The sequence below is a fragment of the Protopterus annectens genome, chromosome 1.part2, assembly GCF_019279795.1.
Source record: "Protopterus annectens isolate FY-2018-M chromosome 1.part2, PAN1.0, whole genome shotgun sequence".
Taxonomy (NCBI): Eukaryota; Metazoa; Chordata; order Ceratodontiformes; family Protopteridae; genus Protopterus; species Protopterus annectens.
Window position 1 is genome coordinate 991,688,680 of NC_056727.1, and position 23,066 is coordinate 991,711,745.

Consider the following 23,066-nt stretch of genomic DNA (forward strand, 5'->3'; position numbering starts at 1 on the left):
AATAAATGCAACTGAATACTTTTAAGAACAAGCAGCAAAATAAAATAGGAAGAAACACAAATACTGTAAAATCAGATGAAAAAAGTGTAATGTTTCAAAATTTTTTATTGTTTTATTTATTTTTTTTTTTGTTAAGTGGGAAGGGAGGAAACAAGATAATTCACGGTTGAAAAACTAAGGGCATGGGCCTTCCCAAATGCTCTCTCTGCACTCAGTAGAATGAGCTGATGAGATGAGATGGGACTGGGAGGAGTGTCCAAAATTAGATTTATAGTAAGGACGGTCAACTCAAAAGCCACCAAACTGAAGAACACAATGATAACTGGGTGGGTAAGAGGGGAAAATGCAGTCAGAGATGAGCAATATTCAGAGCAAGCAGGCTACACAAACACTTCAGCTAAATACAGATATTTCTAAAAGAAGAATATACCAACCCATCATTGAGCAATTCACACAGATCAGAGAACCAAAGGAACATCCGCAGAAAGTGGATCCAGGTTACGTAAAAGACAAACGGAAAACCTCTTTTATTTGGATAAGTAGGATTCTCTAGTAGAGGGTTTCCTGGCATCCTGCAGGACCCTAAGCATGTCCTCGGAAAAAAAATGTCTCTATATGGAATCAAAATCCTACCATCCATAGTGTCAGTTGAAGAGTGAAGAGGTGGGGATGGATGACAGATCCCTTGTTTTGTGTGAGCAGATCTAACCTGTGAGGTAACTTTTGATGACTGCTCTTGGCTAAATGCAGAAGAGATCCAATGCTGTATGGGCCAAAGGGGAGTTACTAGCAAGATTTTGGGAGCATCCTGTTTACCTTGAACAGGACTTTTGGAATGAGAGGAAGGGGAGGGAAGGCATAAAGAAACATCCTCTTCCAGAAAAAAGGGAGGACTTCAACCTTCCAGACTGGAGGATAAGCCTACGGCACAAAAAAGAGGAAGCTGTCTGTTCAGAGGGGAGGCATATAGATCTACTTAGAGAGTACCCCACTGGTGGACAATGTCCAGAAACACATCCCTGTAAAGCATCCACTCATGGGATTGTGAAATGGACCTGCTCAGAGAGTCTGCCACAATGTTCTGACCCGAGGGAATGTAAACTGCTTAAAGTGTCACTTGTTACTTGATAGCTAGCTCACATACCTGAAGTGCTAAGAAGCACAGGAGATGAGATCTTGTCCCCTCATTGCTTGTTGACATACATGACTGGGATATTGTCCATCAGCACCTTGAGGGGCCCTTGAATGAAAAGAGGATGAATGCTGGAACAGCCAACAGAAGAGCTGTCATCTCTGACACTGATGTGTTTTTGTTTTGGTTGAAGTGACCAGAAGCCCTGTAACTTTAGAGAGCCAAAAGAACCCCTATCCCATGCCTGAAGAGTTTGTGAACAGTTCCTGGAGAGGGAAGTGGAGGTTGAAAAGGAAACCCTGAATTGAGTGACAACTGCAGAATCCACCACTGAATTTCCAAGCTTTAGACATGGAAGAAGAGGGACTATAAATTTAGAGGAGAATGCTGAAGCCAAACTGACTTTAAAAACCACTGAATCTTCCTCATGTGGAGTTTGGGTAGAGGGAGCACAGGAATGGTGGAGGCTATGAAATCCAAAGCTCTTAGAAATTCCCTGGCTGTAACTGAGTCCACAGGAAGAAGAGATTGAAAGAAGGCAATGACAGGGCCTTGAGACAAAGCAAGGATGCCAGCATTGGAACAGTCTGGACCCTGCATCCCAGAAACACATTATCCTGTGAAGGAGTCAGCAAGGACTTTTGAAAATTTATAGCTAATCCCAGGCTTTACAGGAGATAAATGGCAAAATGAAAATACTACAGTAAAATCTCTGGAGAGGATGCCTGAATAAGCAGGTCATCTAAGTAGGGAAAGACCTGTAACCCCCTTAGCCTGGAAAAAGCAATCACAAGAATGTGGCATTTGTTGAAGACCTTGAGGCAGTAGAGAGGCCAAAGGGCACACAACTGAAAATGCCAGGAAGCAACAGAAAAACATGAAAACTTCCTGAAAAGGGGATGAATAGGGATATAAAGATATGCATCCTTGAGGTCCTGAGAAACTAGAAAAGCCTGAGGAATCAGCTGAGGAAACAAAAGTCTGAAGGGACAACATCTGAAAGGAAGGGAACTTCAGAAAGGCATTTAGGTGACAGATCCCAAATGGGGGTCTCCAAGTGTCCTCTTTCCTGGGGACCAAGAACATTCTGGAATACAACAGAAAAACTGGAACTTCCAGAATAGTTCCCTGAGTCAAGTGGCCCTGACGCACCTCTGGGAAAAAAGGCTAATTGTTCCAGGGGGCATGAGGAATCCCCAAAAAAGGGGGGTAAGAGATATCCAGATCATGTAATACCCTTGATGAATGATGGAAAGAACCCAGGAATCTTCTGTAATATATAATGAAACAGGAAGAGATAGGGAAAGACAAAAGGGATAGACAGGGTTTACCTTCATAATTCTGACAGCCACATCCCCTTCAGCAAACTGCAAACTGTGACTTCCCAAAACCGCAAACATGATGTTTCAAATAACAAAATCTCTCCCCCTTTTTGACCCATGGTAGAACTTGTTTCAGCTGTGGAGTGGTCAGAAATGTTGACATTCGCTGTTTTTTTGAAATTTAGAGAAGTTGGGGGGACAGAATTTACAGAAATGGTTCACGTATCTGCACATTCGTGGATGTGCTTTTGAAAATATGAAGGTAAACCAATAGACAGCAGCTGGTTTGTCAGGAAAAGGAGATTTCTGAGCTACAGGAGTCTGGGTAGCCTTAGCAAGAGGAGCCATTCTACCGCCCTTCTTACATTTGGGGGAAGGCAAAACTGGTTATGAACAAAGGCCAGCTTACTAGGGTAATTCCTTTGGAATTTAAGTACAGAGAAACAGATACGCTTCAGAAAGTACAGTTTTGTACCTACCATAAATGTAGATGTTCGAGTGCTCATACAGCTGCAGTCATAACAGATGGGTTATCCTGCCGTCAGGCGGGTCCTCGGTCGGCCGAATTCCAAAGTCCAGGTCCGGCGTCTGTTGTCGTCGCTTCTTCCCTGACGTCAGTGCAGCAGGGGTATAAAAGAGGCAGCCAACGCCATTTTCTTCAGTTTTTCTTGCCCCAGATGTCAGGTGCCCCCAGAAGGAAGGCAAACATAATGTTATGCAAAGATGCAATGTTGATAAATCAAAAACAGTAGTTGCAAGCAAATACACCATAAAAGAATACCCCAAAAAGGTTATATGAAAAGTGTTTGTCATAAGGCCTGTCCTAAGAGGGGATGGAGGGAGGGAAACCTGGACTGCAGCTGTATGACCACTCGAACATCTACATTTATGGTAGGTACAAAACTGTACTATGTTCATCGTGCATACAGCTGCAGTCATAACAGATGGGTAGAATCCCAAAGCTAAGTAAGGGTGGTAGGCACTAAGTGGAACTAGGAGGGGCTAGGATGCCCTGCAGGACTGCTGTGGCAAAGCCCGCTCTAGATTTTGAGTATAGTGGGAGGTGATAGTGCTTGGAGAAAGTGTGCACTGAACTCCAGGTGGCTGCTTCCAAAATGTCCTTGGTAGGGATGCTCCTGAGGAAGGCTGCAGAGGTAGCTGTGGCTCTGGTGGAGTGGGATCTGATGCATGCAGGCACAGTTTTTCCATGAAATGAGTAACAAAAGCGTATGCAGTGGGCTATCCATTTTGAAATTGTCTGTTTGGAAATAGTCTTTCCCTGAGCACCTACAGTATAGGACACAAAGAGTTGCTCAGATTTCCTGAATGGCTTTGTTCTGTCCAAGTAGTAACAAAGTGGTCTGTGAATGTCCAAGGAATGTAGTAGTCTTTCCCCTTTGTTTTGTGGATTAGGATAAAAGGTAGGTAAGTGGATAGTCTGATTCAAAGCTACACTGGATACTACCTTTGGCAGAAAGGTAGGGTTGGTTCATAAGGAGACTCTGTCCTGATGGAAAATTATGAATGGTTGCACAGCCATGAGGGCCTGTAGCTCCGAAACCCTGCGTGCTGAGGTGATAGCCAGAAGAAAGGCTGTTTTCCATGACAAGTACTGTAACTCTGTTGAAGAAGCTGGCTCGAAGGGAGGAAGGGTCAACTTTTCCAATACGTAGTTGAGGTCCCAAGCAGGGACTGGTGGTTTCCTTGGGGGTTTTAAATTCTTTGCCCCTCTGAGGAACTGCCTTAAGAGAGGGTGAGAGAATAATGCAGGATCTGTGTTGTATTGTGCAGAAATGGCTGAAGCGTGGATCTTGATGGAGGAGAAGGAAAGTCCATTGTTCAACATCTCAGCTAGGTACTGTAAAATTTGAGGTATATTACCCAAGGATTGTCCCTTTTCTTGATTCCAGGCACAAAATCGTTTCCAACTGGCGGAGTAAGCCTTTCTAGTAGAAGGTCTTCGGGCCTCCAAGATGACATCCTGCACCTCCTTGGAGGGGAGAAACTGTTGGGAAATCAAGGGATTCTCCATGCAGCTAGATTTAGAGTTTTGAGATTGCTGTGAAGGGTTTTGTAGTTGTGCTGGGACAACAGAAGAGGGACTAGAGGTAGGATCCATAGTGGGGAATGTGTCAGGCTTCTCAGGAGCGGATACCAGTGTTGTCTTGGCCAGTCTGGAGCGATGAGAATCATTTTCGGCCTCTCTGCTCTGGCTTTTAATAGAACTTTGGGCAGCAGAGGAAGAGGTGGGAAGGCATAGACTGTCAAAGTTGCCCAATTGAAGGAAAGCGCGTCCACTTTCCAGGCCTGTGGATGATAGGTCTTTGAACAAAATTTTTTCAACTGGCAATTTCTGTGGGTAGCAAAGAGATCTATGTCTGGCTGTCCCCATGCCTGAGTTATCTTTGTGAAAATGCAACTTCCATTCGTGTGGATCTGTCATATTTCTGCTTAGGTTGTCTGCCAGTGTGTTTTCCTTCCCTGGCAGGAATTGTGCCTGCAGTTGAATATGCAATTCCAGTGCTGTGTTCCATAGGGTCATGGCTTGCCTGCACAGGGGGTATGAATGAGTTCCCCCCTGTTTATGTACCACATCACTGTGGTGTTGTCTGTCCTTATCAATAGCAGGCCTGGATGCAGTAGGTCTTTGAAGGTCATAATAGCCTTTTGCACGGCTAGCATTTCCTTTTGGTTGATGTGAAGGTGCTTCTCTTTTTGGGTCCATTTTCCCTGAATGCACTGATCTGTCATGTGTGCTCCCCAGGCGTAGTCTGAGGCGTCTGTTGTGATGATTTGAGTTGCTTGAGGTACACAGTTTCTTTGGCAAGCTTGAGTCCACCACAAAAATTCCTTTTGAAGGCATGGAATGAGTGGGATAATTGTTTCCAAGCTGTGGCTGTGTTGAGTCCATAGGTTTTTCAGGTACCATTGAAGTTTCCTCATATGCAGCTTTGCACATGGGATTAGTAGGATGTAAGATGCCATGAATCCCAGAGCCTGCAGGATTTTCCTTGCAGTTAGCCTGGTGTAAGTTGCCATTTTTCTGAAGTATTGAGACAGTTGCCCTTGCTTGTCTGGCGTGAGGTAGGCCATCTGGGTGGTTGCATCCAAGCTGGCACCCAGGAAAATGATTTGTTGGGAAGCTATTAGTTTTGATTTCTTTTTGTTGACTGTGTATCCCAGGAAGTTCAACAGTTTTATTACAAATGCCAGGTGCTGCAGTAGTATGTCCTTGCTGTCCGCTTGGATCAGGCAGTCGTCCAGATATGGGTAGATTTGTATCCCTTGTAGTCTGCAGAAGGCGATTACTGATGCCAGGCATTTCGTAAACACTCTGGGCGCAGTAGATAAGCCAAAGGGCAATGCAGAGAATTGGTAATGGATTGAACCTGCAACAAAATCTGAGGTATCTTCTGCAATCTTGTCTGATAGGGACATGCAGGTATGCCTCCTTGAGGTCCAATGTTACCAGCCAAGACTCCTTGCCCAGCATGGGAAGAAGCTGCTGTAATGTGAGCATCTTGAATTTTGGCACCTGTAGATATGTGTTTAGGATGGATAGGTCTAAGATAGGTCTCCAATCTTTGTCTTTCCTCGGTACCAGGAATAGTCTGGAATAAAACCCTTGACCTTGTTCTTTTGCAGGTACCTCTTGAATTGCTTTCATGTCCATGAGAGCTGAAACTTGTTTTTGTGCCTCTGCCCTTTGATTTTGTGGCAGGTTTGGCATGCCTCTCATTTTTGGAAGGGTGTGAAAGTGGAACCTGTAGCCTCTGTCTATAATGTCCAGAATCCATTTGTCTTTTGTAACAATATGCCAATTTTTTGAGAATAATGTCAATTTTCCGCCCAAAGGTGCTGCCATTAAAGCTTTGCTTGGCAGGTGTAGGGGGAAGTCATTGTGTCTGTTTTCTAAAAGACTGTGATCTATCTTCTCCACCTCTTGGGGTTGGTGCTTGCCACTGTCTGGCTCTGAAGAATCCTTGAGGTTGCCCTCTGCCCCTTGGGTGCCTGTATCTGCCCCTTTGAGGTCTGTCCGTGGCTGGAAAGGACCAATTTTTTGAAGACCAGTTTCTGCTGAAACGTGGAGGCTGTACCTGCAGGAAATCTTTCACTGTTTGCATTGATTTCGCTTTTTCCTCCATTTTCTTTAGCACCTCCTCAGCTTTAACACCAAACAATACATCTTTTTGAGGAGGTGCATCTAATAATTTAGCTTTGACATGATCTGGTAAGGTTTTCTCTTTGAGCCAAGCATGCCTACGTATAACAGACCCTGTAACAGCAGCTCTACATGAGGCCTCTAAAGCATCAAAACCACACTGCAAGGTATGTTTACCCACTTGCTCTTCACCATGCAACAAATCCTGCAACTCTTTTAAATCTGGTTGTTCTGGTTGTGTCATCTTGCTTTTCAGCTGAGATATCAAAAACTGTTGATACTTTAACATATGGAACTGACAGTTTAATGCCCTCATGGTTAAAGTGGCCGAGGTGTACACCTTTTCCCCCCACCTTTCTAAAGCTCTGGAATCTCTCTCTGAAGGTAATGGATTTTTAGCAGTAGAGGCCTTAATTCCCTTGGGACCCTGTGAAATTTTTTCTGGGTCAGCAGCATGGCTTTTATATAGGAACTGGTGAGAGTCAGGAACCCGGTAATACCTGTCTGGTTTAACAGGAGCTGGAGGCAAAGAATCAGGATTAAGGCTGGCTTCTGTGTACACATCATCCAATATATCTAAAACAGGAGGGATAGCCAGAGGCCTATGCTGGGGGAGCAGAAGAAATTCCCTGAGCCTTTTCTTGGAATCTGAGTAATCTTGGCCTTCCCAGAGAAAGTGTTCCCTCAATGTATGCAGGGTTTTCACAAAACAGAAGTCCTCGGGGGGGGGGGGGGGAGACCGAGGGAATAGACTCCTCTGCATCAGAGTCTTCGAATGGAGAAAAGGCATAATCCTGGTCCTCAGATAGTTCTGAGGTAATAGAAGCTTGATCTGAGGAAGGGTAGTCTTCCTCTAATCTGGGCCTTTTGTCAGAGGGGGGTTGAGAACCCCTGATAAGAGTAATCAAATCCTCAGCCATTTTAAGCATCTGTTTTTTAGGCATGGTGCCTTGAGAGGGGGTCTGAGGAACCTGTTTTTTGGTTTTCATGGCTGCTTTAGATTTAGTGAAGGCTTTAATAGAGAAGGAGGAAGGCCTGAAGACCCCTTGAGAAATGGCAGGCCTGTCTAAATTCTGAGTTTCCCCGCCAGGAGTGGCATCGGGATCTGTAGTAGGAATGAGGGCCGAGGAGCCTGCGACCTCGGGTACTGAAGACACAGGTAATGCATTGTCATCAGTACTCAGGGGCTGCGTAGGCGCCTCGCTGAGTACTGGAGAACCGGTAGTCGGCCTTAGCATGGTTTCAGTAGGTGGTGCGGACCTCGTATGTCGGTCCTTATCTTTGTGTTTTTTGCTCAAATTTGGAGTCGGAGTATCCGATGACATAATATAATTAAATTTTTTGCCAAAAAAGTGAAGGGCGAACTCCATTCGACGCTTAATAGTGCACTTATTGAATCTAGCACAAAAACAGCAGGCCGAGACGTCGTGGTCTGGGCCTAAGCAAGGTATACAGAAAGAGTGGAAATCCTTATGCGGTATTTGCTTCCCACATGAAATGCAATTATTAACTTTGTCTGACATCGGTCTGAGGCAAGAAAAGTTTCCCCAACAGGATACTTAGCTTTCAAGAAGACTTCGGCTGAAATACTTTCGTAAATCTCAGGAGCTGGCCGACTGGCACTTGTGAACTGCTTCTGCTTCGGGCACCGCGCGGCAAGAAAGACTGAAGAAAATGGCATCGGCTGTCTCTTTTATACCCCTGCCGCACTGACGTCAGGGAAGAAGCGACGACAACCGACGCCGGACCTAGACTTTGGAATTCGGCCGACCGAGGACCCGCCTGACGGCAGGATAACCCATTTGTTATGACTGCAGCTGTATGCACTATGAACATCTTGTAAAGCCTTACCCTTTTCCTGTAGGGACCTGAACAAACCCAGCAACAGCACCACCAAAGAAATGCTTGCTATCCAGAGAAGCATCCATCAACTTAGCCTTAATACCATCAGGCAAAGTTGAAGCCATGAATACTTCCTCAGTGCAGAACCAAAAGCAGCAACCCAAGAAGGCATCTGCTGCATCACACCTGCATTTTAGAGTGTCAAGCCACCTGAGAAGTCCCGAACAAGGAGACAGCAGAAGTCTTCCTCCTCAGAGTCAGAAATTTCAGAAATAATCTGATAAAGCCTGAGTTAGAAGACCCAAAATATATCTTGTCAAATGGGTCTGATAATTAACAGCCCTAAAAGCAATGGCAGCTGAGTTCTAAACCTTCTTACTTAATCTTTCCATAGTTCTGTCTTTATCAGAAGAAAGCAACTTTGTAGAAGGCAGTAACTTTGATGGCTTGTCAGATGCCACAGTCAGCTGATGGGCACTTATAAAGGAACTTGGAATCATCAGGTACCTTATAAAACCAGTCAGATTTCTTTATTTGGGAACAGGGAGCTGAGAATCAGGAGCCTGAAATGCAGTAGAAAAGGCATCCAACAAGGGCCGCCAGGACAGGAGGAACAGTAGAAGGTCTAGCAAAGTCCACTTGCAAAAGCTTGTAATACCTCTTCTGAACCTCAGATACCTGGGGGCAATCCCATTTGAAAAATTCCATCATTCTGAAAACTGTGCCCCCAAAGGAAATCTCCTCAAATGGAGAGTTGGGACTAGTGGACTTCTCTTCCTCAGAACCATAGTCTAAGGGAAAAGGAATCTGGGAAGAATAGGCAAGGAATTCCTCATCTGAATCCTCCTCCACCTTAAAGGACTCTTGTTCCCTAGGCCTCTTAAGAGAAGACCAAGGGGGCTTCAAAGCCATAAGGGCACTTAACCTCGAGTGAAATTCTGCCATTCACTCTGAGGGTCCTTACGAGCAGGAGAAACATGTTTAGTTTTCTGCTTCTTCTTTAAAGAGACATCAGTCTTGTAAAACTTAGAAGGCTCAGACCCCATATGACACACTACAGTTGTAAACGGTACCTCCTCCCTAACCAAAATCTGAGGAACACTCCTAAGCCCTTCAATAATAATCAGCTGTGGTTCCCCCTGAACATATGAAGCAGACATCTTCAAGGCCTCCAATGACGTGTGTGAAGCCGGATTCATGCTGGCCTCTGAAGCAGTCGCTGCAGAGGAATCCAACCCAGGAACTAGGTGATCTTTCAGGCTTTTTCTAGCTTTGAGAGGAATGTCCAGTGGAAGCAGCACAGCCGAAGAATCAGACCTAGCTTTCACAGCTTTCTTTGTGGATGGCTAACCCTCAGTCAGAAGTTCTTTCAATAGCATCTTTTGCCAAAAGCTTAAGATGTTGATTTTCTAAATATATGTCCAAAGAGGAAAGCAGACTATGAAATATCTTCAAAATGAAAGTCTTGCGAATAGAACTGGATGTGTGGCAGTGGGAAGCACCTAGCCATATAAACACTGCTCGTGACGGTCTTTATAAGGAATCTGTCTCCTGCACTGGCATTTACCCTTTCTGGATGACAGGAACCTCAAACACCAAAAACAAAGGAAAAAAATATAACAAGACCTCAACAGGGCACTTGGTGAACCAACAAACTAAGAGATCGTTCAGACCAATGATAATTGAATATGGGTTCAGACTGGAGGTGAAAAAGTTCTGAGGATGTTATGTCCAGATGCCACCTTTATGCCCTATGATCTACGTGGGGCGCATACATGTAAACACATGGCATACCCTAACAACCTAAAGGCTTTGATATACCTGCCAAATGGCGGGCCATTCTTGGCAGGGATCCCTACTGTAAAGAATATCGCAACACTGAAATGGAAGGAGATCAACTATTATCCACTGTTAATGCCCCACTCAAGTCAAGATCTCTAAACATTTTTTTTCCTTGTAAAAACATACCCGCTCATTCTTGTCCGCACAGAAAAGGCGCGTGTGATGTCTCTTCTGCACTACAATGTATGTAATCCCTGGCTGATAATCCTTTTCCAGTTTAATACAAGCATCTCGGATTGCTAGGAGTTCATAATGCAAGATCTGTTAAAAAAAAAAAAAAAAAAAAAAAAAAAAAAAAACACAGTAAAAAAAAATACATTTATATCATTCTCTCTTTGGAAAGTTGAAGTCTTTTCACTTCAGTTTCTATATGACAAAAATGCATCTCAATTAAGTGACACCTTTCAAGTCCAGAATGGAGTCTTCCTAGAACCACCAAACTTTGATCTTAACACGCAGACACACAAACATCAAACAAGTCAACTACACAGAAAACAACCAAGACTCAAGTTAATAGAGATGTTCAGCTATCAGAATGCATTTGCTATAGGCTCCTCTCACTTTAACCATTTACTGCAAACAAAGATTCATCCATAACAGAAGAGGCAAATCTCCTCTTCACAATTCTTCCATAGACAAATCAAATGAAAAAAGAAAAACTACACAGAAAGAAAGAACATTGAAAAGTAATCATCTTCCAAAACAACAATCAATGGGTGATGGAAGGCAAGCGTCACTCTATTACTTACAAACTATCAAAGTCCTTTATTCAAGGAATTCATCTTAAAATACTACTTGGTCACCAGACTGCACACGGAATGAGCAAGTATCCAGTTATAGCTGTTAATGCAGAAACAGTACACAAGTACACAACATAAAGGCCTTACATACCTCTCAACTTCTTAGTACAAGTCTCTACAAAGCCAAAAATAATGGGGAAACAAAAGCCCAAAGTCGGGGATAGATTTTAAATATTGCTCTTACACACAAAATTGATAGAACAACGTTTGTGTTGGCATGCATTTTCTGAAGAATATGAAACTCAAATGTCTGTCATATTTGGTGACTTAAATCTTAAATGATTTGCCAGAAATCCACAAATTCTAAGAGGAACAGACAGTAAATGAGGCAAAGATTTAGACAGTTGAGGTGTGTGAAGCCCATGCTTGCATTACTTAAAATCAAACAGACCGGAGGTTACACAAAGAGGCAAAGTATACCTTACACATACTTTGTCAGCTGACATTTTGCATATTAAACCTACTCACAGAAACTGAGTAAGTGCTTTAGGATCTAGGCACTGTATACTCAGTTAATAAAAGATTATAAACTGGCAGATCACAGCAGCTAAATACTGTAATCAAAGATAAAAAAAATGTTAAAACTGAAGGCATTTCATAAACAGTATGACATTTTCAGTGCATTCGCCTCAAGTGATTCACCTCGCAAAGCAAGACTCTCTCTACATGCCATACAAACTAGTCTTAGTAATTCTGCAACTTAGCTTTGACCGATCATATAGTGATAAACTAGGAAGTCCAAGAAAGTCTAGACACGACCAGTTATGCTTCTAAAATGATACTGCTGTAAAAAAGAATGTGACACGGGGAAACAAACACATCTTGAATAAATTTACAGCGGAGGTGATCTGTTACAGAAAGTTTACTGCCAGCCAGCAGGTTCTGTCATCCTTCACAGTAGCATTACTGCAGGCACTTCAAAAACAAAAGGAAAACGCTGAGGATTTCTAAGTTTCTAGGTTGAGATCAGAAATTAACTGCTGTACAAAAAATCAGTGGATCCCATAAGTTGTGAATTTATAAAAAAACAATACACCGTAGCTAAGCAAGCTGAATAAAAAGGTTTAGCTCAGCAGAAAATCTTGCAGCCTCTTTGTTTTCTGAGGTTACTGGTATCAATGCAACCTAAAATTCTGCACTGGGAGAAATTCTATTTTGGATTACTGTGTGTGTGTGTGTGTGTGTGTGTGTGTGTGTGTGTGTGTGTGTGTGTGTGTGCACGCAAAAGCCTTCCGGGTGCCAAAAGACTGGCACAGTAAGCAGAATTAAGTGGTTCTGACAGGATCTCCCATTCCTCTCAGAAGAATTTGGGGTTGTTGCTTGCCTGGTTAAAACCTCCAGTGGAAACTGTGTTCTGACTTGGGCAGAAAAATGTAATTTGAGTGCAGATGAGCTATCTGCAATGGGAGCAAACACATGGAAACACTGGTGTCATACATACAGGTTAATGGCAGAGCCTCTCCTATCATCAGTAAAGCTCCACAATGGAATGGCCACTCTCCCCCTATGCCGTGATCGAGAAACTGAGGAGGAACACCAGAAGAATCACCATTCTACTAAAAACAAAGGAAAAAGATTTGCCCTAGCCACTAAGTTTGTGCCAGGTATGAGACTGGCTTCTACTCACTTTACAATATTTCTTCTTTACTAATTAGTTATGATAGGTGAAGACCACAATTTTGTATAACTAAAGTCTGGGTAATTAAAAAAAAATGCCTGCCCTCTAATACAGATACAGACATTGTTTAAATATTGGAAGAATGGTACTGCAGGAGGTTCACAGAATTTTCCTTTTTGATGGTTAACTACAACCCATTTTACAGAGTGCTCATCTGCCTATATGTTCAAGAATCGGAATAAAGATCACACTGCAAGAAATCCAGTGGCATACATAGTTATTCTTTGCTTACAAGTTTTAATGTTGGATGTTTTGGGTTACCACCGTGAATTTGCTGAGATTGAGAACTTTGAGATTTGAGCTTTAAGGATTGAAATAGTACTGCCCCTGGTATGTCCACACATTCAGCTATGGACTTCTAGACAGGGACCATAAACATCCGATAATTTTGAATGGGTTTTCAGGCTTGAACTTGGCAAATACAACCCCTATGCAGCTCTGGCTCTAGGGTAATCTTTTGTGTGTGTTTTGATCCTAGCAGGTGCATCTCTGGTCTTGGCTAGGCTGGTTATATTTTGCCTGACTACAGGGTACATCTGGTTTACTGACTTTGCTACCATCCTTGGAGAAGGTAGAATGCTAGTCAATGCTAGGTTCGCACCTGCCTTAGCCAGAGTCTGAGATCTTCAGCATGTTTCTCTTCATGTAGTCTATGGAGGTGCACGTCAAGTCACTGACACCAGTATGAACTATGAGAGTCATACTGGTACTTGTTCAAGGACATGACTGCATGCATTATCTGATGGATTCAAGCATCAGAGAAGCAACAGTCCCTCTTTCCTTGCTCAGCCTGGTAAGAGGCATATCTTTGTGTCACACAAAGGAGACCCCTATAACAAGAATGTTTGATTGGGTTGATATCTGCTTTACAAGCTCAACATCTGGGATTTTGGGACTTCCTGTGTTATGTGAGAAGGTAGGCTTAACTTGATGAGTGCGCTTTATGCCTGTGTTGTGTTTTGAGGTCTTTGAGGTTTAGGCAAATTAATCTTTAGAACCTCAGCATATGATGGATTGTGTGTATTGTGATGGCCTTGAAGAGGTGTGGAGTGTCATGTGTGATGTACTGCTGACTATTTTGGTGTCGGAGTTTACTGTGTGTGTGTTTTCTGCCTCCAAGGATATTATACATGTGCATCTCTTACACATTACGTTATGCAGTTTGAGTAAAAGATCATCATTAGACAGCATGAGACAATTCTTTCACTGTCTCAAGATACCTATCTCAATCAGGCTGGCTACAGAAGTTGTGGGGAAGTGTTGGTCCCTGATACCAACTGAATGATTGATGGCAGAGGTTACTAACTGCCTGAAGTTCGGTTTTAGGATAATGTTTGGGTGGACTTGCTAAGTTCAATACAATAAATAAACTGTACTTAATCTTACTGTACATATATCTATATCACTTTTTAAAAATGCGTTTAATAAAGATGTTAAAAATTGATCTGTGAATACAGTGAGGAAAAAAAAAGGGGGGGGGTTTCCATGGAAGGCATACTCCACTGGATGAAGAGATGCCATCCTAAAAAAGTCCAGCTACATATTGCAAAACCACAGGTTATGAGAATTTCAGCTATGCCCCACCCTGAATGAACATACACAATTTTTCCATATTGAGTGGTAAAAGACCTTTTACAACCGTGATCCCCGGCCTCCCTTAACATATGAATCACCCTTGAAATCTGGTCTCTGAAGAGACTCAGGCTGAGATTAGATATGCTGCCAAGCTGAAGCTGCCCAGGACAGAGTATACCAATTACCCCATTTTTGTGGCCTGGAAGGTACAGGACTACAGTAGTACTGCTTCATCTCCCAGAGCAACTGGGTAGGCTCAACAGCACCTTCACATAATTTTTCAGTCATCATTGAATGCATACAACTGACACTAGACTTGTACAGCTGTAAAGACTCAAGTTTATCAACATTGTAAATACTTCCTTTTCTACTTTTACAAAATTACTAGTGTTACAGCTCCGTATTACTAGTCTACAAAATGTATGTACTACTGTATCAGCTGCCACTAATTTCACTTACAACTACATGACAGACCAAAGTAATTCAAAGTTATTAAGCTTATGTCAAGCCTCATTGAAGTCAGCATGGTTTTAATTAGCAAACCTTAACCACCTAGTTGCAACTGTTCTAATATTTACCTGTGAAGCATTTTGTCCTCTAACATGCCTTTTAATACCCAATGACATTTTAATAAACGTTTTACTACAATTCTGCAAAAAATTCACAGTTTCATTTCTCTCCTCCTGTTGCATCAGATTTCAATGTTGTATTTATGCCTTGGATGATTTCTTCCCAGACAACAGCTAAATAGGGGCACTGCCCAGTCAGAATATCTCAGTAAATAAAAGCAAAGTTCAGTCACACCAGCCAGGATAACCAAGCATGCCTCCACTCCAGACTGGTTAAACTAAGGCTGGACTAGCATTTCCTTGCTTTCAGCAGAAACCGCTGCTTCAGGGGAAAGGTAAACAGAAGATGTACCATCCAATAAAAGAAGGCATGCACTACCAGTGCTGCTTCCAGTGGTACATGGTGCACAGCAATTTGATAGGATGATTAAATTATGTGGTAAACAATACCTAGGAATAAGTATTCCAACTTGTCTGTTGGGGTGAAAAAAACATTGGGTCCAGTTTCCATTCATGACCGTTAGCTCTGGGCCTGCCAGCAAACATCTGCTGCACTGTTGTGGTACGACTGGATTTATGAAACACAAAGGCCCAGCTTCACTGTTATCAACAAGACAATCATTGCTTATCTACAGAATTGATAAGAATGAACACCTACCTGCTTGCATGCATGCACTGACGTGTAGCCTGTAGCTACTTACATAGGTTCATAGGTTCATACTAGGCTATCTGCCCTAGGGCATTTATAAGCCTAGCCAGAATGCGTTTGGCTTTCACCATCCATTTTAAATTTATTTTGCTATGCCCTTTTTCGAGGTTAGTATTACTGTGCCTCTGTCTAACAGTGACACAGAAGTGATACCTGGGGTAAACCTATGATCTTCCATCCACTCATCAAGATTCCTCTTGAAGAGAGTCAATGAGGGACTCTGCCTAACCTGGACTGGGATTTTATTCCAGAGTGAAGGGAGCCTCTGGGTTATGAATCTGTCCCTCCAGCATGTCCTATTTATTTCAGTGCTGAGGTTCAAGTCTCTCGAGCGAGTAGCTCGATGGGATTTGGATTTTCTGAGGTGCAGCATGTCCATTAATTCCGGGTTGGACATGGCTTTATACGTCAGGCACAGATCGCCTCTGAACAGGCGGTATGCCACTGAGTAGAGCTGGAGTTTCTTTAACCGGGCAGCATATGGCATCTGTTTGAGCCCTTTGATCCTCTTGGTGAGGTACTTTTGGGGTCTTTCCAGTTGCTGCAGGTGTCTGGTAAGGTACATCCCAAAGGGGCATTATACTCAATTATGGGCCTGATGAGGGATGAGTAAAGAGGCACGATGACCACACCTGATCTAGATGTGAATCCCTTCATGATTAGGTGGGCTATATAAAATGTTTTTCTAACCACTTTGGCTACGTGGTTGTCAAATGAGAGATTGCTATCAACTTGGGTCCCCAGGTCCCTAATTACTTCTTCTGTACTTAATGGATTACCACCTATGTGGTAATTTGTGGCACTTTGTTTTTGCCAAAGGGGATGACTATACACTTTTTGGCATTTAGCTTGAGGCCATGGCTCTGGCACCAGTTGTCTGTTTCTATGAGGCCCTTTTGGAGGATGCTTGTGTCGGCTGGATAGTCGATTATGGCGCCCAGTTTGCAGTCATCTGCGAACTTGGTCAGCCACAGTCCTTCCATGTTGGCCTGTACCTCCGAGAAATATATACCGAACAAGAGAGGTCCCAGGACTGAGCCTTGTGGGACACCACTTGTAACTGGTTTGGAGTCTGACATGGCTCCAGCAATTCTAACCATGTGGGTTCTGTCCTTGAGCCAGTTTTGTGACATAGGGGTTTATATTTAAGCTGGTGAGCTTATCTATAAGCTTATCTATATAGCACCCTGGACACCAGAACATCCTGAATGCCTTGGGGAACTAAAGCATAACTACCTCCCCTTTAATGCTGATGTGTTTCTCCAACACAGAGGTGCTCCATATCCATGAACAGTGGGTAGTGTACACTCCTCAATTCAGGAATAAGGGATGTGTAATGAGGGTCTGTGTGCTATACCGCTGATCACAATGACACCCGCTGGGACTACTAGTTTTGTTCCAACTGAAAAGTAGCGATAAGAGTAAAACCTTTTCCAGTGGGTAGCAATTTTGACCGACAGATTTTTCAAGTACCACTGTATTCTCCTCAAATACAGTTTAACCAGAGGAACCATGGGTATAGACACTGCAGCTTAAGGCCATCCACAGATGTCTGAGTTGACACTGTAGAGTTCTAGGCCACGTCTGAAAAAAAAATTTCCCCAACTGTATTGCATTGCCTTGGGGCAGAAAAGCTTAAACTACTGCATATTCAAGAGAAGATGATTTTCATGTTTCCGGTTACAGATTTGAATTTGCTAGCCAGTATAATATGAACTTACTGCCTTCTGCATCGCCTCTCTAGGAGGAAGTTTGAAATCGGGCAGTATTTCAGAAAATGAGAACACATTCCCTCAGTTCTATGAAAAGTGAACACTGGAACCAAGCATCTGGTAAATATACTGGGCATAGTGGAGAGAACAATTGTCAAGCATATGCATTTGAAAATGCTACTGGTCTGCCTGGAATCTCAGGATATATTAATTGTGTAAAATCTTACCATAGCAATAGATTTTCTTCTCTTCTCTCTTGCAGTGTTCCTTAAATGAGGGAGTTACCTGCTAAAATGACCAGACGTCGGCCAGTATACAAGACTTTTACTTCTTAGGGGTGCTTGGTACATCACACGTAGGCTGCTATCGGATGTAGGCCATAAAAGCGATGTACTCACAGCACATGCACCATCCTCAGAACTGAGTGCTCCAGGATGAACGCCCATGTAAGAAAAGTATGTAGGCTAAGTACATCCTAAGAAGAACAGAGTCAGGGAAGAAGGGAGGGATAGAATACTGCAGCAGAGAAGACAAAGACATCTATCATTATGGTAAGACTTTACACAACCAATCTATGTCCTCCTATTCCTCTCTTGCAGTATTCTTTACATGAGGGAGAATGCCAAAGCTCATGGGGAAAGGGAGGTGGTTGGAGCAGTGGAGCTCTCCATGAAACTGCGTAGAATAGCCCTGGCAAACCCTGCCCTAGATAAATGAATGAAACATCAAAAATGCTGATCCCAGTATCAATAAAGGCTGTCCTCCGTAATACTCCTATTCAGAGGTAGAGCATCACAAATCGATTCAAAAAGATCTGAGACACAAGTAACACTCAAAATACTTTAGTATACATGTAGAAATAAAAACGGATTAAGCACTTTAATCTCCATCACGGAGACTTCATCAGAATCATCCGCCCACTAATTTTCTACCGCATATAAAATGATAAAATCCACATCATTGGCTGGCCAATTAATCCAAAAGTTTTAACTTTTTCCTGTTTTAACCCTTCATTACCCTAAATAGCAGTCTAACGACAAGTTACTGTTTTAATTGCATATACAGTATATAACCATTTCTTGTAATTAACTTATGCTTACTAGTGAATGCAGACCTAAAAATACTTATTAAAATATATAAAAGAGTATATAAATAAATACAAACATATACAGTCTAATAATATATATATTTTGTGACTAGTTATTCAAAGGGCAAAAAACATGGGGAATCAAACTAAAATATAAATACAACACATACCTGGGGACAAGAAAACCATTTTATAACATTTCATAACGTTTAAAATTATAATAATTTCCTGAAAAAGTGCATTCATAGTGCATGTATAAGAAGAAGTTATGTCTTACCATAACGTTCCATGTTAGTTGTCTTCTCGCCTTCTTTCTTGCTGGATGGTTCGGAGCCGATCCTCGGTTCCGACTCGGCCTATACTATAGCTCGAGAGCTATTTTTACTGGCTCGAGGCAGCCCTATATCCCTCAATACCATGCGCTAACTCCCCAGATCTCGTTTGGAAGCTAAGACATAGTATAAAAAGTAATATTATAATAATAATATTATAATCCTCTTTTACGAGTACAGATTACCTGCTAGTAACACTAAGGATACCATGAAAGACGCAACATATTGTATCTCCAGAAATGGAAGGACTCAGAACCTCGAGTCTATCCCGGCTAGGGGACAGGAGGGAGGGACACAAGAAAGAAGGAGAGAAGAAGACAACTAACATGGAACGTTATGGTAAGACATAACTTCTTAATGTTAAGTTGTCAACCTCGCCTTCATTCTTGCTGGATGGGACAGCGTCCCTAGCATCTTAGTCCTGGGTGGCTCAATGGAACAGACTCCTGAGTACAGTGGAACCAAAATCAGCTCTATTTCTGGAGGCTAGATCAAGCTTGTAATGGGCAATAAAGGTATGTTTGGATGCCCATGTGCTAGTGGTAACCTTGCTTGAAAAGCCGTTGAAGTTGATAGTGCCCTGGTTGAATGAGCTTTAGGCCTAGAGGGTAGTTGCCTGTGTCTCAACTCATAGATCAAGGTAATAATAGATGTCAGCCATCTGGAAAGAGTAACTTTCGATACTGGAAGCCCTTTCTTGTCTGCAGCATAAGAGAGGAAGAGCTGGTCTGACTTTCTGAATTGTTTTGTCCTGTCTAGGTAATACCGTAATTGGCAATGAACATCTAATGAATGTAATTTTTGTTCAACCCTGTTGGTATAGTCTGGGAAAAAGACGGGCAAATCAATGGAGTGGTTTAGATTTGCTTCTGATAACACTTTTGGTAGGAAGGAAGGGTTTGTTCTGAGAGTTACCCTATCTTTATGAAAAACCAAATAGGGAGGACGGACAGACAAGGCTTGAAGTTCCGATACCCTTCTGGCAGATGTTATAGCTACTAAAAACAGCATTTTCCAAGAAAGAAGTTTGAGGGAGCAAGAAGCTGCCGGTTCAAAAGGGGGTAGAATTAGTGAGGTTAGAACTAAATTTAAATCCCATTGTGGGGGTGGATCTTTGACTGGAGGTCTGAGCAACAAGATGCCCTTGAGATAGGCTTTACAGAGTTTGTGGGACATATTTGCTTCTGAGAGTCCAACATGAAAATTAGCAATGGCCGCTAATTGTACCCTGATAGTGGCCGATGACCCCGAATGAAAAAGCTCCGCCAGAAAGTCTAGAACCTCATGAATGGGTGCATGGAAAGGATCTAGTTTGTGCCCAGTGTGAAAAACGCTTCCGTTTACTCGCATAAGTCTTCCTAGTATTGGACTTATGGGAAGCCAGAATTATATCACGAACAGGAGGAGAAATAAGGGGAAGCCTGGCTATGGCTGGAAGTGGAGCAACCAAGCTGTGAGGTTGATGGAATGTAGAGACTGATGCAGCTTGCCCGTGAGGTGGGTCAACAGATCTGGAAGGGGTTCCAGATGCCAAGGCTGTTCCAGTAGGTATTTGTGCAGGAGCGGAACCAAACTTGTCGAGGCCAAAAGCAGGGCAATGAGGATCATTTTGGATCTCAATGCGGTTGCTTTCTGAATTAGTTGCGGGATCAATGGAAAGGGAGGAAAGGCATAAAGAAGACCCCGGGGCCAAACGTGAACAAGAGCGTCTCTGAGGGGCTGGCCTTGTAGAGGAAAAAGTGTGAAGAAGTCGAGGCACTTGCTGTTTTGCAGAGTTGCGAAAAGGTCGCAGCAAGGCTGGCCCCACTTCTGAAAAATTCCGTCTACTACCGCTTGCTTTAGAGACCACTCGTGAGGCATGAGGATAGTTCTGCTCAATCTGTCTGCTATGACGTTGGACTTCCTGGGGATGTGCGTTGCTATCAGAAACCGTTGAGATGAAATCGCCCATTGCCAAAGTCTGAGTGCTTCTCGACAGAGGGGGTAGGACCTTGTTCCGCCCTGCTTGTTTATGTACCACACCACAGACATATTGTCCGTTTGAATTGCTATAGTCCCCGTGGGAAGAGAGCTCTGAAGGGCCTGCAACGTCAAAAGCACCGCCCTCATCTCCAGGACATTTATGTGCAGGTGGCATTCTGACTGTCGCCAAGTGCCCTGGACCATCCTGCCCTGATAATGCCCGCCCCACCCGATCAGGGAGGCATCCGTTGTGACAGTAGCAACTGGAGGGGGAAGAACAGACGGTCTGCCCTGAAAAAGCTGAGGAGAAACCATCCACCAGGAGAGATGTTTCTTGCAAGATGGTGTTATCAAAATGTTGTGGGTCATTGGCAGCTGTTGAAAGGACCACTGAGAAAACAGCATCCACTGAAAGAGTCTCATGTGGAAGCGGGCTAATGGAAGTAGAAGAATCGCCGCCGCCATGAGGCCCAACACTTTCAATACTAGCTTGACTTGGACTCTGCTGGGCTGAAACAGAAGCTGAACATTCTGCCTTATGTCTGTCACTCTCTGAGGTGGTAATGTTGCAGACATTTATGTGGTGTTTAATACGGCGCCTATAATGTTTATACATTGACAAGGCGACAAGGAGGACTTTGCAAAATTTATAGAAATACCCAGGCTGTTGCAAAGTTGGATAGTATAATCCCTGGCCATTATGAGATCCTGTTTGGTGGTAGCGGAAATGAGCCAGTCGTCTAAGTATGGAAACACCTGGAATCCTTTCCGTCTCAGGTGAGCCGTGACCACTGCCAAACATTTGGTGAATACCCGGGGGGCTGTGGTGAGACCAAAGGGCAGGGCCCTGAATTGAAAATGACTGACTCCCAGCCATAAGCGGAGAAACCTCCTGGAGTGCCTGTGTATTTTTATGTGGTAGTACGCGTCCTTGGAGGTCTAACGAGCACATCCAGTTGTCTCTGCCCAAAAAGGGTAGAATGGACTGCAGTGTTACTATCCGAAATTTTGTCTTTAATACATAGTTGTTTAACCTGCTGAGGTCCAAAATAGGTCTCCAATCTCCTGTCTTTTTTGGTACCAAAAAGAATCTGGAGTAGATTCCATATCCTAGCTGATCTGCTGGGACTGCCTGGATGACTCTTTTGTTTAACAGCTTTTTTATTTCTAGCTGAGCCTGACCCCTTTGTGCGGGTGGTACATCTGGTAGGGGTTTTGGCGGTTGTACCGGAGGGAAAGTGAAAGGAATTTTGTAACCCTCGGATATGATCTTCTGTACCCATGTGTCTTGGGAGATGGATTGCCAGGCTTACAGGTACAGAGATAATCTTCCCCCGACTGCCTCCGAAGGCGGACAGTCGGGCAGCTTCTCAGGGATGCTGAAAGGGTTGGTCAGGGAAAGAATCCCTGGAACCCTGGTTCTGTGGACCCCCTCTGCACCTGGGGCGGCGTCTGTTATTATTCCCCCCTCTGCCTCTAGGGGGAAATTCACCACGTGCGGCAGGCGCGACTCCCTGTGGTTTGCGGAACCACATCTTTCCACCCCTCTGTCCTTTAGGATAAGGTCTAGAAGGCGTGGAAAAACGGACTCCCACGGCAGAGAAAGTCTTACCATCTTGCTCGCATCTGGTGAGGGTATTCTTCACCTGAGGCCCGAACAATTCCGAACCGTCAAAGGGGCTGTTGGTGAAGGATGCCTTGAAGGGGTCGGCAAAGTTAGAGTCGCATCCAAGCGTGACGTCTCAACGCAATGCCTGTGCCAGTGGCCCTACTCGCTCCATCGGCTGCATAAGAGATTAGCCGCATGGAGGAGTTAACAATGGAGTTCAGGGTAGCCAGCTGAGAATTTATTTTGTCCTTAAACCCCGCAGCAGAAGGATCCTGTACCGTTTCACCCAGCTCTGTGAGCAAGTCTCTCTGAAGACGGGTGAAATGACAAATAGTTCAGCGATCGCATAGAAAATGTCGCTGAAGCAAAGGTCCGCTTGCCGTACCTGCCCATGGTCCTGGACTCTTTGTTAGGAGGATGAACAGGTACAGAAGGATCAGCTAATTCCTTCTTAGTGGCTGCTGCTACCACCATAGCATCAACTGAAACACCTTTGGTGAGAAAGGATTTGTCATCTGGTGCAGCAATAAATTTTGAAGGCCTCCTAGGGGTAGGTTCCATTGAATCAGGAGCTGCCCACGCCTTTCTAGTTACTACCTCCATTAGTGGGTCGAAAGGGGGAGACACCCAGGAGGTGGAAGGGCGAGATCCAAAGGAAAGGCGTCAAGGTAAACCGACTCGTCCTCGGAAGGTTTGAGAGTGGACCAATTTCCCCTTTGTCTTAGGATCTCCA

General features: G+C 43.7%; 1 protein-coding gene across 2 annotated transcripts in view; it reads right to left on the bottom strand.

The window, feature by feature from the left end:
- Positions 1 to 23,066, bottom strand: part of LOC122792214 (protein argonaute-1) — a 1,920,205-nt gene that overhangs the window by 360,544 nt on the left and 1,536,595 nt on the right. Inside the window, exon 16 of one of the 2 annotated variants that reach the window (XM_044059955.1) lies at positions 10,427 to 10,561. The exons of the other annotated variant lie outside the window; for it this stretch is intronic. Coding sequence (XP_043915890.1) covers positions 10,427 to 10,561 — 135 coding nt within the window. The remainder of the gene's footprint in view (positions 1 to 10,426; positions 10,562 to 23,066) is intronic. 2 annotated transcript variants of the gene reach the window in all.